At 42.6% G+C, this 18,903-nt stretch overlaps 1 protein-coding gene across 5 annotated transcripts in view; it reads right to left on the reverse strand.

The window, feature by feature from the left end:
- The window catches only part of efhd1 (EF-hand domain family, member D1), a 117,590-nt gene that overhangs the window by 57,952 nt on the left and 40,735 nt on the right, over nucleotides 1–18,903 (reverse strand). For 4 of the 5 annotated variants that reach the window (XM_024298148.2, XM_024298152.2, XM_024298150.2 and 1 more), the window contains exon 2: nucleotides 16,567–16,714. In XM_024298148.2, coding sequence (XP_024153916.1) covers nucleotides 16,567–16,714 — 148 coding nt within the window. Of the gene's footprint in view, nucleotides 1–13,428; nucleotides 14,319–16,566; nucleotides 16,715–18,903 lie in introns of those variants that run through there. The other variant, XM_024298149.2, reaches the window with a different exon arrangement.

Consider the following 18,903-nt stretch of genomic DNA (forward strand, 5'->3'; position numbering starts at 1 on the left):
GACATCCTCATTTTTATAAACATGTAAATTAAAATCACCAGTAATTAAAATCCTGTTGTACCTAATATGAAGAGATGATAAAAATTCATAAAATTCTTCAATAAAACAGGAAGGAGGGTTTGGTGGTCTATACACTGTGACAGCTAAAACAAGTGGGGCACCAAAGAGAAAAGCATGATGCTCAAACGAAGAGTATTTGTTGAATACAATATTTTTGTGACAACAATACATTGTTTTGTGAGCTATCGATGCTGTGCCACCACCTTTCGTACCTCCCCTGATTGAAAATAAAAAGTTAAAATTAGGTGGAGAAGCCTCAGTGAGAATAGCTGGAGCATCAGTGCCAAGTCAGGTTTCAGTTAAAAACAGACAAGTTAAATCATGGTCTAAAATCAGATCATTAATGATAAAAGACTTGTTTAAAAGTGATCTGACGTTAAAAAGAGCCATTTTCATTGTTGTGGGTAAAATCTGACGTGAGCATGAGATGGGTTTAGTGACTAGTGTTGTGTGAATTGGACGGAGACATCTGACATGCGAGGCACTTGGGAAAGAATTGAAGTGATTGGAATATCTATTTGTGATCTGAACTGGTATGTGATGCTGAGTGGCAGAGAATGATTGATCAGGGGTGTGGATGTCCTGGTTCGACCGTCAGCTTATGGTTTGGAAAGAACGGAGGGTGAGATCAAAATGTTAAAGCTAAGAAGACGGGAACCATTATTGTTGGGGTGTAAACCGTCTGCTTTGAAGAGATATGGTCTATTGTAGAATGTTGTGAAGTTATCAATGTATGGGATGCTCATGGAGTGACAATATGATTTTAACCAGATGTGAAGCTGACGGATGCGTGAGAACATGATGTCTCCGTAACGGTGTGCAGGAAGTGGTCCAGATATGATACAGTTTATGTTTAAATCTTGGATGTTGTGAATGAGGTTAATAAAGTCCACTTTCAAAGTCTCAGATTGGTGCAGTTTAAGGTTGTTGGTGCCTGCATGTATAATAAAGGTCTCAGCAGAGGGGTATTTAACAGTGAGTTGGTGGGCAGAGTTATTAATGTCATTGACGGCTGATCCCGAGAATGAAAGTGTTTGGCACCTGGCAACACGGACATGCCGGACAACGGAGTCTCCCACGATGAGCTGCTGCACAGGTCCGGTTCTCCCCGCTCTCTCTGGGTGACAAGCAGCAGCCTCCGCGGGCTCAGGTGGAGAGTTGAGAGTTCCAGAGAGATGTTTCCCTGCAGGCAGTGATCCAATACGAGGATCCGCTTTTGGCATAGGATCCACTGAAGCTGGTGAGCCGGAGAGTGCGGTGCGCGATCCCCGGGACAGCTCGCCCGAGCGTCGGGCCACGGCCTCGCGGAGCAGACGGCGGCGGCGTTTCCCTCTCGCGGCGGACACCGAAGAAACAGCGGAGGCCCCCGGCGGAGGCGCCGTGATTCCAGGAAGAAGCGCGTCCCGATCAGGCTCGACCAAGGCGGGCTCCGAAGCAGCAGCAGACGCCGTTGGATCCGGGCAGGAGGAAGCGGGACCCGTCGCTCCGCAGAGACCCGCGGCAGAGCCGGATGTCATGGTAGGAACTCCGCCTGATCTCGGTCCCCGTGGGCCCACTCGCCTTCAGCCAGCGGGGCAAAGCGGTTGGAGAGCGCTAGGTTTTCCGAGCTGGCAGTCACAGGTTTAGATCCACCGTTCCTCCGGCCATGACGTGTCACCTCAGCCCATGATTGTTTCGGCGTGGAGGAGAGGGCTGGAGCCCTGGGTCCAGCGTCGGTTTGGTCATCTTGGAGGTCCTGTGGACTCCTGGCTTCAACTGCGGAGCTGGTGTTGGTGGTGCTTGGAGCCGCGTCTGTCCGCTCCCATCCGTTGTTATCACGGCCACATATTTGAACAATATTGCTGTCGGTAGCGGTGGAATTAGCCTCAGCGGGAAGTTCTCCGAACCATGGCAGCGTCTGTGACATTGACCGATTTGACAGCTGCAGGTGTTGAATATACTTGGATTGTGAAGCTGAAACTGAAAGAATTTTCTCTATGAAGTTTTGTTTTACCTTGAGCTCCAGTCTCAGCTTTTGGACAGTGGCTTGAAGTTGGCGGTGTCCTGAGTTGCAGTTCTCACACATGGGAGTGCAGGAAACTCAGAGCGGTAGAGCGTCAGCGTCAGCCATCTTCAACCTGGTCACTCCCAAAGAGAACTTCAGCATCTTCATCTCTGCTACCTCCAGCTCTGCTTCCTGTCTTTTCTTCAGTCCCACTGTTTCTAGTCCAAACAACATGGCTGGTCTCACCACAGTCTTGTACACCTTTCCTTTCATTTGTGCTGAAACTCTTCTGTCACACATCACACCTGACACTTTTCTCCACCCATTCCAACCTGCTTGCACTCTCCTCTTCACTTCTTTTCCACACTCTCCATTACTCTGTACTGTTGACCCTAAATACTTAAACTCCTCCACCTTCTTTATCTCTTCTCCCTGTAACCTCACTCTTCCACTCTGGTTCCTCTCATTCACACACATGTACTCTGTCTTACTGCGGCTAACCTTCATTCCTCTCCTTTCCAGGGCAAACCTCCACCTCTCTAACTCCACCTCCACCTGTTCCCTGCTCTCACTACAAATCACAATATCATCTGCAAACATCATAGTCCATGGTGATTCCTGTCTAACCTCATCCGTCAGTCTGTCCATCACCATTGCAAACAGGAAGGGGCTCAGAGCTGATCCCTGATGTAATCCCACCTCCACCTTGAACTCCTCTGTCACCCCTACAGCACACCTCACCACTGTCTTACAGCCCTCATACATGTCCTGCACTGCTCGGACATACTTCTCTGTCACTCCAGACTTCCTCATACAATACCATAGTTCCTCTCTGGGCACTCTGTCATAAGCTTTCTCCAGATCTACAAAGACACAGTGGAGCTCTCTCTGACCTTCTCTGTACTTCTCTATCAACATCCTCAAAGCAAATGTTGCATCTGTAGTGCTCTTTCTTGGCATGAAACCATACTGCTGCTCACAAATGTTCACTTCTGCTCTTAGTCTGGCTTCCACTACTCTTTCCCACACCTTCATTGTATGGCTCATCAGCTTTATTCCTCTGTAGTTACCACAACTCTGCACATCTCCCTTATTCTTAAAAATGGGCACCATCACACTTCTCCTCCATTCCTCAGGCATCTTCTCACCACCTAAGATCCTGTTGAACAACCCGGTCAAAAACTCCACTGCCATCTCTCCTAGACACTTCCATACCTCCACAGGTATATCATCAGGACCAAGAGCCTTTCCACTCTTCATCCTCTTCAAAGCCCCTCTCACTTCACCTTTACTAATCTTTCTTACTTCCTGCTCCACAACCGTCACCTCTTCTACTCTTTGTTCTCTCTCATTCTCTTCATTCATCAACTCTTCAAAGTATTCTTTCCATCTTTCCATTACACCACTGACACCTGTCACCACATTACCATTCCTATCCTTGATCACCCTGACCTGCTGCATGTCCTTCCCATCTCGAACTCTCTGCCTTGCTAGTCTGTACAGGTCAGTCTCTCCCTCCTTACTACCTAACCTAGCGTACAAGTCATCATAAGCCCTTTGTTTGGCCTTTGACACCTCTACTTTCACCTTACACTGCATCTCCCTGTACTCCTGTCTACTCTCCTCAGTCCTCTCAGTGTCCCACTTCTTCTTAGCTGATCTCTTACTCCGGCCCAGACTGCTGTCCAGAGTTGTGCAGGCCGTGATGTGCTCGATTCCTACTGAATGGAGAGCCTTCATATCAGAACATATCAACTCCTGGGATCCTACCTCATCGTACAGATCTCCACCCGTGACCATATCCCATAATGCAGATGACTGGATTGAGGACCCTAACAAACTGCTGGACCTCAGTCAGTCAAAAGGTGTTAACTTTGAGACCCTGCACAGGAAGGCTGCTTACACCCTCTGCATCAAAATAAGACACTTCAAGTCCTTGACAGAGCTGGAAGTATCGAGGTGGGCTGGGCTGTTCGGCTCCAGTACGACTCCAAGAGGACGCTGGAAGTCCCTGTACAGGTTCCCTGTTGAAAAGCGTGCAGCTGATCTCCAGTGGAGGATTGTGCATGGATGTGTAGCCACAAACAGATACAAGGCACGGTTTGATCCATCACAATCAGAACGCTGTGACTTCTGTAACCAGACTGAAACTCTGACACACTTGTTTGCACAGTGCAACCGCTTGGCTTCTCTTTTCAGCATTCTGACTGCATGGTGTCTCGGGTTGGGAGAGGTGTTTTCTCTCCCCCTCTTTGTGTACGGGCCTGTATTTTCAAATGCAAAAAGAAAAAGAAATCAACTGTTGAATTTCCTATTTGCTACGGCTAAAATTGCAATCTGGCTCACCAGACGTAATCAAGCAAACTCTGAGGGATGTGTTGATGTCAAACAGATGTTTTATGCTCTTTTAAGATCACGGTTACGCGTGGAATATGTTTATTTCAGAGTGACTGAAAGGCTGGAGGAATTCTCACAAACCTGGGCTGTAGAGAAAGTTTTGTGTCATGTGACTGCTGATGGGGAACTTCTTTTCTCCTTTTGAACCCCAGAGTTCATCCATCCATCCATCCATTTTCCTGACCGCTTCGTCCCTTCCGGGGTCGCGGGGTGCTGGAGCCTATCCCGGCTACTGATGGGCGAAGGCGGGGTACACCCTGGACAGGTCGCCAGTCTGTCGCAGGGCCTCAATCACACACACATTCACTCTCACATTCACACCTAGGGGATATTTAGAGTCACCAATTAACCTATGAAGCATGTTTTTGGACGGTGGGAGGAAGCCGGAGTCCCCGGTGAAAACCCACGCATGCACGGGGAGAACATGCAAACTCCACACAGAAAGGTCCCAGCCGGGATTCGAACCGGGGCCTTCTCGCTGTGAGGCAAGAGCGCTAACCACTGCGCCACCGTGCAGCCCGCCCCAGAGTTCATGTCATCATTAATTCTTTTCTTTTTTTATCATGTGGGTTAATTTGTAAATATTAGAATGGTCCAATAAAGGGCATTTTAAAATCAAATCTTACTCCGTATACACTCCTGCACCTCCTCATTCCACCACCAAGTCTCCTTATCAACTCTCTTTCCTGATGACACACCAAGTACACTCCTACCTGTCTCCCTGATCACATTAGCTGTAGTTATCCAGTCATCTGGGAGTACCTCCTGACCACCCAGAGCCTGTTTCAACTGTTTCTTAAAAGTCATGCAACAATCTTCTTTTTTCAACTTCCACCAGTTTGTCCTCTTCTCTGCCTTTGCCCTCTCTTTCTTCATCTTCTTCACCACCAGAGTCATTCTACACACCACCATCCTGTGCTGTCTGGAAACACTCTCACCAACCACTACTTTACAGTCACTGATCTCCTTCAGATTACACCGTCTACACAAGATGTAGTCTATCTGTGTGCTTCTACCTCCGCTCTTATAGGTCACTCTATGTTCCTGTCTCTTCTCAAAGAATGTATTCACTATCGCCATTTCCATCTTTTTTGTAAAATCCACCACCATCTGTCCTTCTACATTCCTCTCCAGGATACCAAACCTGCCCATCACCTCCTCATCACCTCGGTTTCCTGCACTAACATGACCATTGAAATCTGCACCAATGACAACACTCTCATTTAAAGGGATGCTCATCATCACTTCATCAAGATCCAACCAGAACTTCTCCTTCTCTTCCAGCTCACATCCTACCTGTGGGGCATACCCACTAACAACATTGAACATGACACCCTCCATTTCTATCTTCAGACTCATCACTCTATCTGACACTCTTTTTACCTCCACAACACTCCTAACAAACTCCTCCTTTAGGATAACTCCTACTCCATTTCTCTTCCCATCTCCACCATGATAGAACAACTTGAACCCTGCTCCTAAACTTCTAGCCTTGCTACCTTTCCACCTGGTCTCCTGGACACACAGTATGTCTACCTTTCTCCTCTGCATCATGTCCACTAACTCTCTACCCTTTCCTGTCATAGTTCCAACATTCAAAGTCCCAACTCTCAGTCCAACACTAGTGACTTTCCTCTTCTCTCTCTCCCTACGAACCCGCCTTCCTCCTCTCCTTCTTCCACCAACAGTGGTCCAATTTCCACCGGCACTCTGTCGGTGAACAGCACCGATGGCGGTCGTTGTTAACCCGGGCCTCGACCGATCCGGTATGGATCTCGTAGGTCTGATTCGCATATTTGATTTGGCAAGATTTTACGTCGGATGCCCTTCCTGACACCACCCTCTGTATTTATCCAGGCTTGGGAGCGGCACAATGAGACCCTGGCTTGGGCCCCCTCGTGGCTACATTTGAAGCAGAATGAACTACTGTGGTAATATTAGTCAAAATCTGATGGACGTCAGGTGTAAAGAGGTTAAACATGACTGATGCTGCCTCCTCTTCTGCTGACTATAAAAAGTAAAGACTGAGATGTTCTATGAAAGACAAACTCATTTTCTTCAAAGATTTGGTTTAAAGATATACATGTGTATTTTGAGCATAAACAAGATTAAATATTTTTGTATTTTCAACACAAATTTGAAAAACAGCATATGTACAATTAGTTTTTGAGTTAATCCATTTTCTCTTCCTTACAATTACAGTTTGGATTAGAGGTGATATCATTTCCAGAAGTTCAACAAAACCACCACAGCGACGCGAGCATCTCCTGGTTCAGGTGAGGCGGACAGTGGTGGACATCTTTTATTTTCAATCCTACAAGGAAGAGCAGCTCCTGGTTCTCTCATCACTGTGGAGGATGTGATTGGGCGACGTCTGGAGCCTGGAGCAGTCATTGGGATCTGAGACAACGTCCAGCGGCGGCACAGTGTTCAACCCAGCACTAAACTTTATATTTATTCATTGAAAATTGTTTTTAGTAGATAGAAAGGTACTCTTTAGGATCATTTATTAGGTTTATTAAATATAAAAAACTGACAGTATCATCATAAATGATGCTTTCTAGTCATGACATGTTTAAAGAGGTCCTTACTTTACATAAAGGGAAACCAATTCTGAATTGTCAATGATCAATGCTTGTGATGTTTTGAATAATTTCATCTGTTTCAAAAATAAATATTGTACACATCTGACTTTGACCCACATTTCCTTTTGTTTTACCTATATGCTAAAACAGTGAATAAACAGAAGAGACTGGTCACTCAAATATGTTAAACATGATTTTTATTGAATCACACACATCAGCGTATTGGTGTTCATGGAATTAACAACAGGTGCACTTCAGTGGCAACAATTAGAAAACCCTCAAAACAGGACTCGTGTTACATGTGGAGGTCATTTCAAGTTTCTCCCTCTTGATCTTTTTTGGCTGGTTTTCCACTCGTGCTGATTTTGGCTTGATAATTATCTCTACTGGCAGTATGAGGCGATTCCTTAACCCTACAGAAGTTGAACAGGTTGTCCAACTTCTCCAGGATGGCACATCCACACGTGCTGCAGCAAGAAGGTTTAATGTGTCTCCCAGCACAATCTCCAGAACATGGAGGAGATTTCAGGAGACTGGTGGTTATTCTGGGAGAGCTGGACAATGCCGTAGAAGGTCCTCAACCCCTCAGCAGGACCCATACCTGCTCCTTTGTGCAAGGCGGAACAGGCTGAGCACTGCTCGTGCCCTACAGAATGACCTCCAGAGGGCCACTGGTGTGAATGTCTCTACCCAAACAATCAGGAACAGACTTCATGAAGGTGGCCTGAGGGCCCGACGTCCTGTAGTGGGCCCTGTGCTCACTGCCCAGCACCGTGGAGCTCCACTGGCATTTGCTCAAGAACACCAGAATTGGCAAGTCTGCCACTGGCACCCTGTACTTTTGACAGACGAGAGCAGGTTCACCCAGAGCACCTGTGATAGACGTCAAAGAGTCTGGAGAAGACAAGGAGAACGTTATGGTGCCTGCAACGTGGTTCAACATGACAGGTTTGGTGGTGGGTCACGATTTCGATTTTATCCCGATTTTTAAGAAATAAATTCAAATTCACAAAAATTGAATTATAAGTTGAATTGAATTGAATTGAATTGAATTATAAGTTGAAAGAAGTAAACACATTTTGAACAAATATTTATATTTATTCAAGTTAAATAGTTATTATCTATTAAGATTAATCTGTAAATAGTGCAAGGATTGCGTCTTCTACTGCTACAGCTAATGCATTGCTGTCAAATGAACAGCTTCTAAATATCAGTGAGTCTTTATTTTGCCTCTGTGCTAAAATCCATAAAACAGATCTTGTAAATGATTGTCACCCAGGGCCAGAAATGAGGGAGACTGATGACGTTTAATAGCATGAATGACTGATAAAGTTAAAAACATCTCAAAGTGCTAAATAATAATATTAATAAAAACACCTTTTACCACATTTTCAAATGAAACTAAAACTTTTATTATTTTTGGTTTACATACATGGTAAATAAATCTCAATTGCTTCAGAATTTACCTTCAAATAGACAACTTCATTGTACCTTGAGAAAAAGGCTCCAGCTAGCATCTTTAACTGATACAAAAACATTTTTTAAACTTGGATGATAACATCAAATACATCTGCCAAACTGTTAAGATTCAAAACACAGAGATAATAGCAGTAAATGTTGTGGCAGGTTAAAGTTTACATCCACAGCTCCTTCACTAACATCTGCTCTCTGCTGTGTTTATGTCACTGAGCAGAAAGCTAGCGTTAGCATTAGCGTTGTATATTTTAGCTGGGCTTTCTCTGGTCCGTACGACCAAGAAAAAAGATCAACAGTGAAGATTAAGAAAATGATTTAACTCACTTACACTTCATACAAAAAAAAAAGTGCAACCGACAATAAGAATTAGGCTCTTAAAGTAACTAGCTATGAGCTAGCAAAACAATGCAGCAATGTGCATCTTGACCGCACATTTTACGTGTTTCCAACATGAATTTCCATCAATTTTTGTGCAGGTTGAACGTGAATATGTGCGATTAACATCCGCTACGTTTAAAACTTGAAACATTAACAAAAACATACATCAAAGAAGGACCCACTTTAGCACACAGTTCACGGTTCCCAGCCTGATTTCTCTCTATTAAAATGCGATTCCTGTCCTGTGATGATTCCTCTCCATCAGATTATTTTGTTGTCAAGATTTTTGAAGTCGATTGTAAAACACTGCATCTCCTTTTGATACTTTTTAGGACCTCCATCATTCATTACTCGAGAAGACTCGATTCATAATGATGGCGCACGTCTGTCACGCCGTCTGTCACGTGACTTCCAATCCAGTAATATAAGTCATTAATTACAAGAAAAAACACAGGGGAGGTGGAGGAGCAGCTCGGATTTAAAGTCACAGACAGTCAACAAGCTTTGGTCTTCTCGGTCTTGCAGTTTTTCGTAGAAGATTGTGATGAAACAATCTCTCAAAAATTACAGATCGTCAGCTATGGAGATCGTAAGACGGTTTTATATCGTTATATCGCCCACCCCTAATCCGTCGTCTAATTAGGAGTATGCCGCGACGGTGTCAAGCATGCATAGAAGCTCGTGGGGCCACACAAGATACTGAAAAGCATTTTTACCACTTCTTCATTGCACTCTGATTTGATGGTGTCTACACAATTGAGCCTTTTGTAGGCTTAAAACTTTTATTTCCATTATAAGACTTAGCATCCTTCTGATCCTAAGACACTGCCCTGTCGTTATTTGTATAGATATCCAACTTCATATTGAGATCTGATGTATCTAATGTGTTTCTTTAATGCACTCCTTTAATTTTTGTGAGCAGTGTATGTTATGACTTTGATAAAAGAAGAGAACTATCAATAAAAATACTGAGAAAACGTCACTTTTTTTAAACATTAAACAGTGTAAATATTAATGTTAAAAACACTGACGTGAAGACATTTTGAAAAAAAAAAAAATCTAATTACTGGAACCAAGAAAAACTGATCAAAATGTACATTAATGTTTAATTTCCAGCAAATATAAAGTTGTTTTTGTAGTACTTACCAGAGAAAAGACACCAGATGACTTTCCGAGAGTGTTAGAACAGTTTACAGCACAGCAGCAGGACATAAACCGAAATATAGCACTCATGCTAACGCTAAATCTGTAGCAGACGAGCAACACAACGAACCTCTGCTCCCAGAATCCACCGCGATCGTCATCTGTCAATCAAAAAGCCGCGCCTCCTCATTAAGTAAAAATAAATCCTGTTTAAAAAAAAATCTACAAACTTAGAAAAAAATTCACTCCCCTCAGATTTCTCATTGATACAATATGCAACTATTGATGAAATAAAAACTTTTAGCACCAGGTACTAAAGGGGTTTATTAGAGGGCTGAAAATGAGCATTTTCACATGGAAGTCAATGGAAATCTGCTCACTCTAAGCACCAGCCTCTCTGGTCAGTGCCGGTACTGCAACGTTTTGTTACTTCCTGGTTGGCTTCACGTTCCGCCTGCTAGGGTTGGGGCTTGGTACTGACACACATCAACTCTTTGGTCGATCAATCTCTAGACCCCTATCAGTTCGCCTACCACCCCAAAAGATCAACAGAAGTCGCAGTGGCCCTGACACTACACTCCACCCTCCAACACCTGAACACCAAGAACTCCTACGCTCGGATACTGTTCCTGGATTAAAGCTCTGCCTTTAATTTCATCAGGCCGTGGAAACTGACTGCCAAACTCGCCGAACTGGGAGTGCCCGCACCCACCCGAAACTGGATCCTGGACTTCCTAATGGACAGAACACAGGTGGTGAGACTGGGAAAGAAGGTCTCGGCAGAGCTGACAGTCAGAACAGGCAAACCGCAGGGGTGCTCAGTCCAAAGCTGTTCACTGTACACCCACGACTGCACCTCACTGGACAGCAACAATATTATCTTTAAATATGCAGACGACACAACCATCATGGGTCTTATCAGACAAGGGGACGAGTGCTCATACAGAGACCTGGTGCACAAGATCACCATTTACGGGGAGGATAATGACCTCGTTCTCAACGTGGAAAAAACAAAGGAAATAATTGTGGATTACAGAAGGAAAGCCCTACCACACCAGCCGCTCACCATCAACGGGACTGTGGTGAAGCGGACCGACTGTCACCGGTTCCTGGGTCTGCAGATCACAGACAGCCTCAGCTGAGAGAGAAACACTACTGCCATGGTGAAGATAGCCCAACAGAGGCTTTACTTCATCAGGCTGCTGAAAAGGGCCGGACTAAAACGCCCGACCCTCACCCAAGCCTACAGGGAACTTGTGGAAAGCATCCTCACCAGCTGACTAATAGTCTGGTTTGGTAAAACCACCATGAAAGAGAAAAAGATGCTGCAGAGGATCATGAACATAGCAGGAAAAACATCGGCTGCAAATTTCCATCTATTGAGACCATCTACCAACAGCGCAGCGGAAGGAGAGCGGGGATCATGCACTGATCCAATGTGCAGAATCGGGCCACAGCCTCAGATGTCACAGGTCTGAGAGCATTCAGTCACGCACCACACGCTTCCAGAACAGCTTTTTCCCTGGTGCTGTCAGGATGATAGAACAGGACATAAGAGAGGGAAGACTGAGCCACTAGTGATCCCTCCTGCCACAGAATTTACTTATTTATTTAGTTATTTAAATCTATTTATCCATATAGCTTAAGAAAACAACATGCAATAGATAAAGGACAATGTGCAATAATGGAAAATAGAGCTGTCAGGCAATTAAATTCATGAATTAGCGTCTTCCCAGGCGGGCTGCAGGGCTCTGTGTTCTGATTGGATCGCTCTGCATTGGCTCCCGCCCTCCTCCACCAGCAGTCATTATGATTGGATGTCGTCTTCGATCAGCATTTTCGTCTCGTTTTTATTCGTTGACGAAAAAAGTCTGTCAATTTAGTTAAAGTTTTCGTGTCTGGGCGGGAGTTTTTGTTTCGTTTTCATTTCGTTTTCGTTGGTTAAATAGTGTCGTTGACGAAGACAATGACGAAAATTTTTTGTCAACGAAATTAACACTGCTTGAGAGCAGCCAAGAGAAATTCCAATGCACTTGTTACCTCAAAATGTACAAATGGCAATAAACTCTCTTTAGTCTTTTCATCTTTAAAACCCCTTACCTGTTTCCCCATGATTCTCTATGGAGCTTCAATACCCTACGGCTGTAATGTACTTTCAGCCTCTGAGTTGCGCTGTTAGCACTTTCTTTGCCTGCCGCAATGGGTGAAACAGCCCACAAGTGAGTCATTACTGGGCTCTTTTTATTTGGCGTCAGAAATTCCCAAGAGCCTTTAATCCAATTATTTTAGCTGAATTTTTTAGCTAGTCAAGATGGAGCGAGAACGGCAAACGGATAAAGTCAACAGAGCAGCTCCATGTCTCATTAGGATCCCAGTTTGCTGTTTTCCTTGGAAGAAAATTTGTTTAGATTCCTTTTGTTTTACAATTAAAAATGTTTAGTTAAAGGTTAAAGATTTTAAAGAGAAAAGTTTACTTTACTATACTTTTTATTCTTACTAATAGGGATGTCCCGATCTGATCACGTGATCGGAGATCGGGCCTGATCACGTGATTGAGGACTCGATCGAAATCAGACTCCTTTGTCCAATCAGGATTGGATACTTAATTTATTCTCATTATGATCCGAGCTTTATCCATCCATCCATTTTCTTGACCGCTTCATCCCGTTCGGGGTCGCGGGGTGCCGGAGCCTATCCCGGCCACTGATGGGCGAAGGCGGGGTACACCCTGGACAGGTCGCCAGTCCGTCGCAGGGCCTCAATCACACACCCATTCACTCTCACATCCACACCTAGGGGGAATTTAGAGTCACCAATTAACCTATGAGATCAGAGCTTTATATTTCATCTTATCATTTCGAATAAATACCTCACCAGAAGTCTGCATGTCATGAAAAGATCACAAAATGTCATTACCAGAAAACGCTGCAGAAAATGGCAGCAGCTCAAGCAGTAGGCTAACGTAAACAAAGCTAGCTAAAAAGCTAACTTCCGGGACCAATAACTCTTTTAAAAACGCTTTAAACTGACAGCAAGTGTCTCTATTGGTTTGTCCTAACACAAACAACAACCTCTAAAGGCATTTCAACAGAAAAATACAGAGTTTTGTTTCTTTTTAATGTGAAGCTCTTCATGCTTCAGGCAGACAGCTACACAGCAGCTGCTAACTGCTACATGCTAGCGCCTTGATTTAACTCCTTAGGACCCGAGCTGTCCTTTGATATGCCTGTTTTATTTATCCGACAGATAAGTAACAATTAAAAAAAATAACTAGTGTGGTAATAAAGCCAAAAATGTGATGTCTTAATAACTTAAAAAAAGCACATGATCTTAAAATAAATAAATAAATAAAACTAATAAATTAAAACTAATAATGATATCAGCTATTCATGAGTTCTCATCAAATTTTATGCTAAAACAAAGTCATAATTTATTTTTAAGAATTTTAAATGAGGACAGGAATCACATTTGGTCAAAAATGTTCAATAGCTCTTAAGCTGTTAAAGCTAAAGTCACTAAACTTCCTCACATGACTATCACTCACATAACAAGAAAATCGTATTTTTTTCTGGTTTATATTTGGTCTATTTTTACTTGTTTATTAAAGCTACTTCACAGAAGTGTTCTATTTAAATTATTAATGATGAAATAAGGTTAATGACATGTAAATAAGGGACAACATAAATCTGTTTCTTCAATTTATTCATGTTTTAAATGTTTTATAAAAGTATCGGATTGGGACTCGGTATCGGCAGATACACAAAATCAAATGACTCGGAATCGGATCGGGCCCAAAAAAACCTGATCGGGACATCCTTACTTACAAATATGGGTTACCTTAAAGGGGCCCTGCCATGAAAATTCTACTTTTTGAAGTTTTAAATGCATTTTACTTACTCTGTATAAAGAACCACAAACAGAGCTAGTGATGATTTAATTTCAGATGCAGAATATTGTATATCTTCCAGTTGTGGCCTGTCTTCAACAAATTCCAGCTAAATAAGATGTTTGTTACTTTAAATGTGGGGCTCCTAATGACACCCCCCACGCCCTCGACACACACCCCACCCCTGGTCTGGCACAGCCGTGCCGGAGCCGTGTGTGTGTTGTGAAGCAGTGTAGCGATGGCCAGGGCTACTAAAGGCAGATATATCGTATGTGCATCCATCTTTAAAGAAGTTTGGATTATCTTCATGGGAGAAATGCAGACACATGGATTTCTCTGGGATGACGTCATGAAATGGACGGCAGCCAGATGTAGCGGCAGCCAGAGCCTCAGGAATCGAGTCATTTTCCTTCCGGGTTGGGGAAAAAAAAAAAAATATATAAGTAATATTTCTTTTTTTCTTTTCTTTATTACTTTTTTTTTTTTTTAGTATTCCAAAGGTAATATATGATCATATATATGGATATAGTTCACTCTGAAAGGCTTAAGAAAATCATGGTATGGGCCCTTTGATTAATAAAGAATCAAATAAATTAAACCTGATTGTTCATTTTCCGCTTTTATTTCATGACATGCAAAAAAACATTGTATTTGGCCCACGGACCGGGACCCCATTCAGATTTTAGTCTTTTGAACGAAAAAGTTTGAGCACCCCTAGTCTATAGGCTTTGAAATACTTTATTTATGTTTTATTAAATATGTTTTAAAGCTTAAAAGAAAATAATTTTAGGCTTTTATTTAGTTTTTGTTGTGGATTCAGATTGCCTCATTTGATTTAAGTTTTGTTTTAATGGCAGAAACAAACGAAGGACAAAAGGCTGAATGATTCATTAAAGGTTTAATAAACTATTGTCTTTATTTTTAGTTGGTATATAGCTGAGACACTTCAAGTTTAAAGATAATGAAGGTTAAGATGAGTGTTTTACATCCAGTCAACGTTTGACCTGATTTGTCAACGAATTGAGACAAATTAATTGGAGATTTGCTGACGATTAAAATAATTGTTCGTGGGAGCTCTAGTGTGAGGGGCAGTAAGCTAGCAGGAGAGCATGTAAACAAAGAAGATCTCAGGAATGGGAAAAGGGCGGCTTCCTACTTGCCAACAGTCCCACGCACAACTCAGAGGTAAATTTCTAACAAACTACTGGCGCTCTGCAGAAACTATGAGCTAGAATACGACACAGGTTTTTTTATTTTGTGTAAAAAGGGCCTTGTCATACACTGCCTGGCCAAAAAAAAAAAGTCTCCACCAAAAAAAAAAAGTGTCTTACACTGTTAACATTCCGCTGGCTTTAGCTTTGATTACGGCAAACATTCGCTGTGGCATTGTTTCGATAAGCTTCTGCAATGTCACAAGATTTATTTCCATCCAGTGTTGCATTCATTTTTCAACAAGATCGTGCATAGATTATGGCAGAGTCTGACCGCTGCGCAAAGCCTTCTCCAGCACATCCTAAAGATTGTGGTGGCCAATCCATGTGTGAAAATGATGTCTCACGCTCCCTAAACCAGTCTTTCACAATTTGAGCCAGATGAATCCTGGCATTGTCATCTTGGAATATGCCCATCAGGGAAGAAGAAATCCATTGATGGAATAACCTGGTCATTCAGTATATTCAGGTAGTCAGCTGACCTCATTCTTTGAGCACATACTGTTGCTGAACCTAGACCTGACCAATTGCAGCAACCTCAGATCATAACTTGTACAGTAGGCACTAGGCATGATGGGTGCATCACTTCACCTGCCTCTCTTCTTACCTTGAGGCGCCCATCACTCTGGAACAGGGTAAATCTGGACTCATCAGACCACATGACCTTCTTCCATTGCTCTAGAGTCCAATCTTTATGCTCCCTAGCAAATTGAAGCCTTTTTTCCGGTTAGCCTCACTGATTAGTGGTTTTCTTAAGGCTACACAGCTGTTCAGTCCCAATCCCTTGAGTTCTCTTTGCATTGTGCGTGTGGAAATGGTCTTACTTTCACTATTAAACAAAGCCCTGAGTTCTACTCTCGTTTTTCTTCCATTTGATCCCACCACACGTTTTTTTTTCCAGCCACATTTCTTGATGGAAGACGATGGGTCCCTACTATCCTTCCAGTTTTTAATAGTACGTTGGACAGTTCTTAACCCAATTTTAGTAGTTTCTGCAATCTCCTGAGATGTTTTCCCTGCTTGATGCGTGCCAATGACTTGACCCTTCTCAAACAGACTAGCATCTTTTCCATGACTGCGGGATGCATTTCCATATGGTTGTTTAGGAAATGAGAAGCAACTCATTGCACCAGTTGGGTTTAAATAACTTGTTGCCAGCTGAAAGATAATCGCCCATGCAGTAATTATCCAATAGGAGCCTCGTACCCATTTGCTTAGTTAAATCCGGGTGGCGACTTTTTTTTGGCCTGGCAGTGTAATATAAATTCAACTGGAAACACTTTGAAAGTAGATCAAAAGATGATCAGAGTGGGACTTTAAGGAGAAGGTACGTGAGGTACAGGAGCTGCTGCAGAACAGAATGTTGTGATGACAGTCTGCAGATTATTAAAAAGAGCTCAGAGGAATCTCAAAGAGCTGAAACTGAATAATTTGACCGTGTCTCACCTCTCTGAAGCTCAGCTTGCCATCAAAGTCTTCATCAACCTCTCTGATCATGTTCTTCAGGCCCAGGTGGGTCTGTGGGGCCCCCAGCTTCTCCATCATCAGCTTCAGCTCCATTAGGTCGATGAAGCCGTCCTTCCCCATGTCATACCTGCAGAGGACACACCATGTGACAGACTGTTTACTAATCATGCTTCTGTCTGCGTGTCCTTCACCTGTGGCCTAGGTCACAGGTTTGACAGGCGTTATATTTATTACCATGACAACACTTGCCTCTCCTTGCTCAGAAGAAAATCAGCAGATACAAGTTTTCAGTGGCAGTAGATGACATTCTCTTTCAGTTTTTATCCTCTGGAGAGCCAAGCGGGTCACCTGACCGGCTGTCTGCACACCGCCCACCATTTTTACATTCAAAACTACTTTAATGGTAAAACAGTCAGGTAAGGACATTTAAAATTCAAATACTCAGAAAATAGAGAGCAATGCCAGTTCAGGATGATGGAGGTGTCTGATAGAACCACAGACAGTTCTGAGTAAGGTGTCAGAGAAAACCCGCCTCTTCTTCTTCCCTCACAGCTGACTGCAGCTTTATACTGGGGCCCCTTACGTCTGATGGCGTCACTGGGCTGTGGGTCACATGACAGCAGTGGCCCATCTCAACCCAGTCTCCTACTAAAACGTGCAGTAGCTAAGTTTGTCCACAGAGAAAAACGTAGCAGTTTCACAAAAAACGGGTCGAAATTGTGGAATTGCTACATCTCATTCTCTCATTCATTTCTACGGGGGTGCGCCGGATCACGTGACTGATCACGTGACTGATCACGTGACGTTTGAGTTTCTGCCTGTCGCTAGCAAAAACACGGTGGGATATTCACTCTTTTTTGGTGGAAAATCCCTCAGAATAAAATATTTTGTGGACTAATCTTTATTTTGCCAATATTTCTAGTGAGAAATGCACCCGTTACTATCATGATATACATTTATTTTATATATTTATTTTATTTATATTTCCGGTGCGCAGAACGATCCTGGAACTGGACGATCAGCAGGATTTGGTGACCCGACCCGCGTCGGTGCCGCATCAAGGTTTGGGTTAGAGTAGGTTCGGACAAACCGCCCGGACCCTTTTTAATTGGGCCCCGAATGACTTCCCTAAAGCTAGAACGTGATCAAACAGTCTGACTACTTCAGGTCCAGGACGGTAAAAGGTTTCCTGAAACGAAGATTCTCAACCATAAAAATAATGTTCCTTTAATTTCTCCCTCAAAAACAAACACAAATGTTGGTTATTTTAAGTGACAATAACGAGTGATGCTTTCAGACTAAATGAAGAAAGAAAAAAATAACTTTTTTTTTTTACTTTTCTTTTTTATATTATTAATCTATCATTATTAATTGCTATCAGCAATCAGACAATAATAATGGATTGGTAGTTAGTGTGCTTGTCTTGTTATGCAGAGATGTACAGTTCAAATTCCGATCTAGGGATTTGCGCTAAATTTTCTTTTTGCCTAGGGCGCCATTTTATTTTTTTACCCTACGCCGCAATCAACGCTGCCTGGTGACTGAATCTGTGCCCAGTTTAGCACACCTGCCAGTGTGAACTAGCTTGCCTGCTTTCACTCTTCAGCGGCTTCTACCCACGACAACAATGTGGATTAACTTCGCTTGAACTATTTGAGGCAAGGTACAGTTTGTCATTGGCAAAAAATCTGCACACACCAGAATCCAAAAATATAAAAGTAAGCATTGATTAGTTTTCCATAGAAAGAATTACTTAGTGAAAGTTGAAAAACCTGTTAGGTATTTATTCAAGATGTACATGTTATGTCAAAGCACATTCCAACCCTCTGATTGTATTAAATATGTAAGCAGACACATTACTAAATGGAGTGAATGTCTTACAGGCAATACTTCAGTCAGAATAACCTTAAGATGCCAAATGCAGAGAAATTCAAAAGAAATTCATACATAATTTGCAGTTTTTTGTAACCATAAAAACATTTTAAATAAAATAAATAAAATCAAAACATTTAGAATTTGTAATGAATTACTTTTATTAATGTAGCTTGAGTTATATTAGAATATGATGTGCAAATGTGTTTTGAAATTGTAGCGTGTTAGGGGGTGGATATGAAGTATTCAATCCCAAAGTTGGTTGAAAAATATAAATTTTATTAAACTGAAATTTAATAAAATTATCCTTTGGGCACCACCTTGGTAATGAAGGAAAATATTACTCAGTAATGACCAGCCGCTACCTCTAATCAATAAAGTAATTAATTAATCAGTCTCTCAACTTTAGGTCGTTTATACCCTTTGAATTGACTTTACCACGAA

Source organism: Oryzias melastigma, linkage group LG19, assembly GCF_002922805.2.
Source record: "Oryzias melastigma strain HK-1 linkage group LG19, ASM292280v2, whole genome shotgun sequence".
In the NCBI taxonomy this organism is placed as follows: Eukaryota; Metazoa; Chordata; class Actinopteri; order Beloniformes; family Adrianichthyidae; genus Oryzias; species Oryzias melastigma.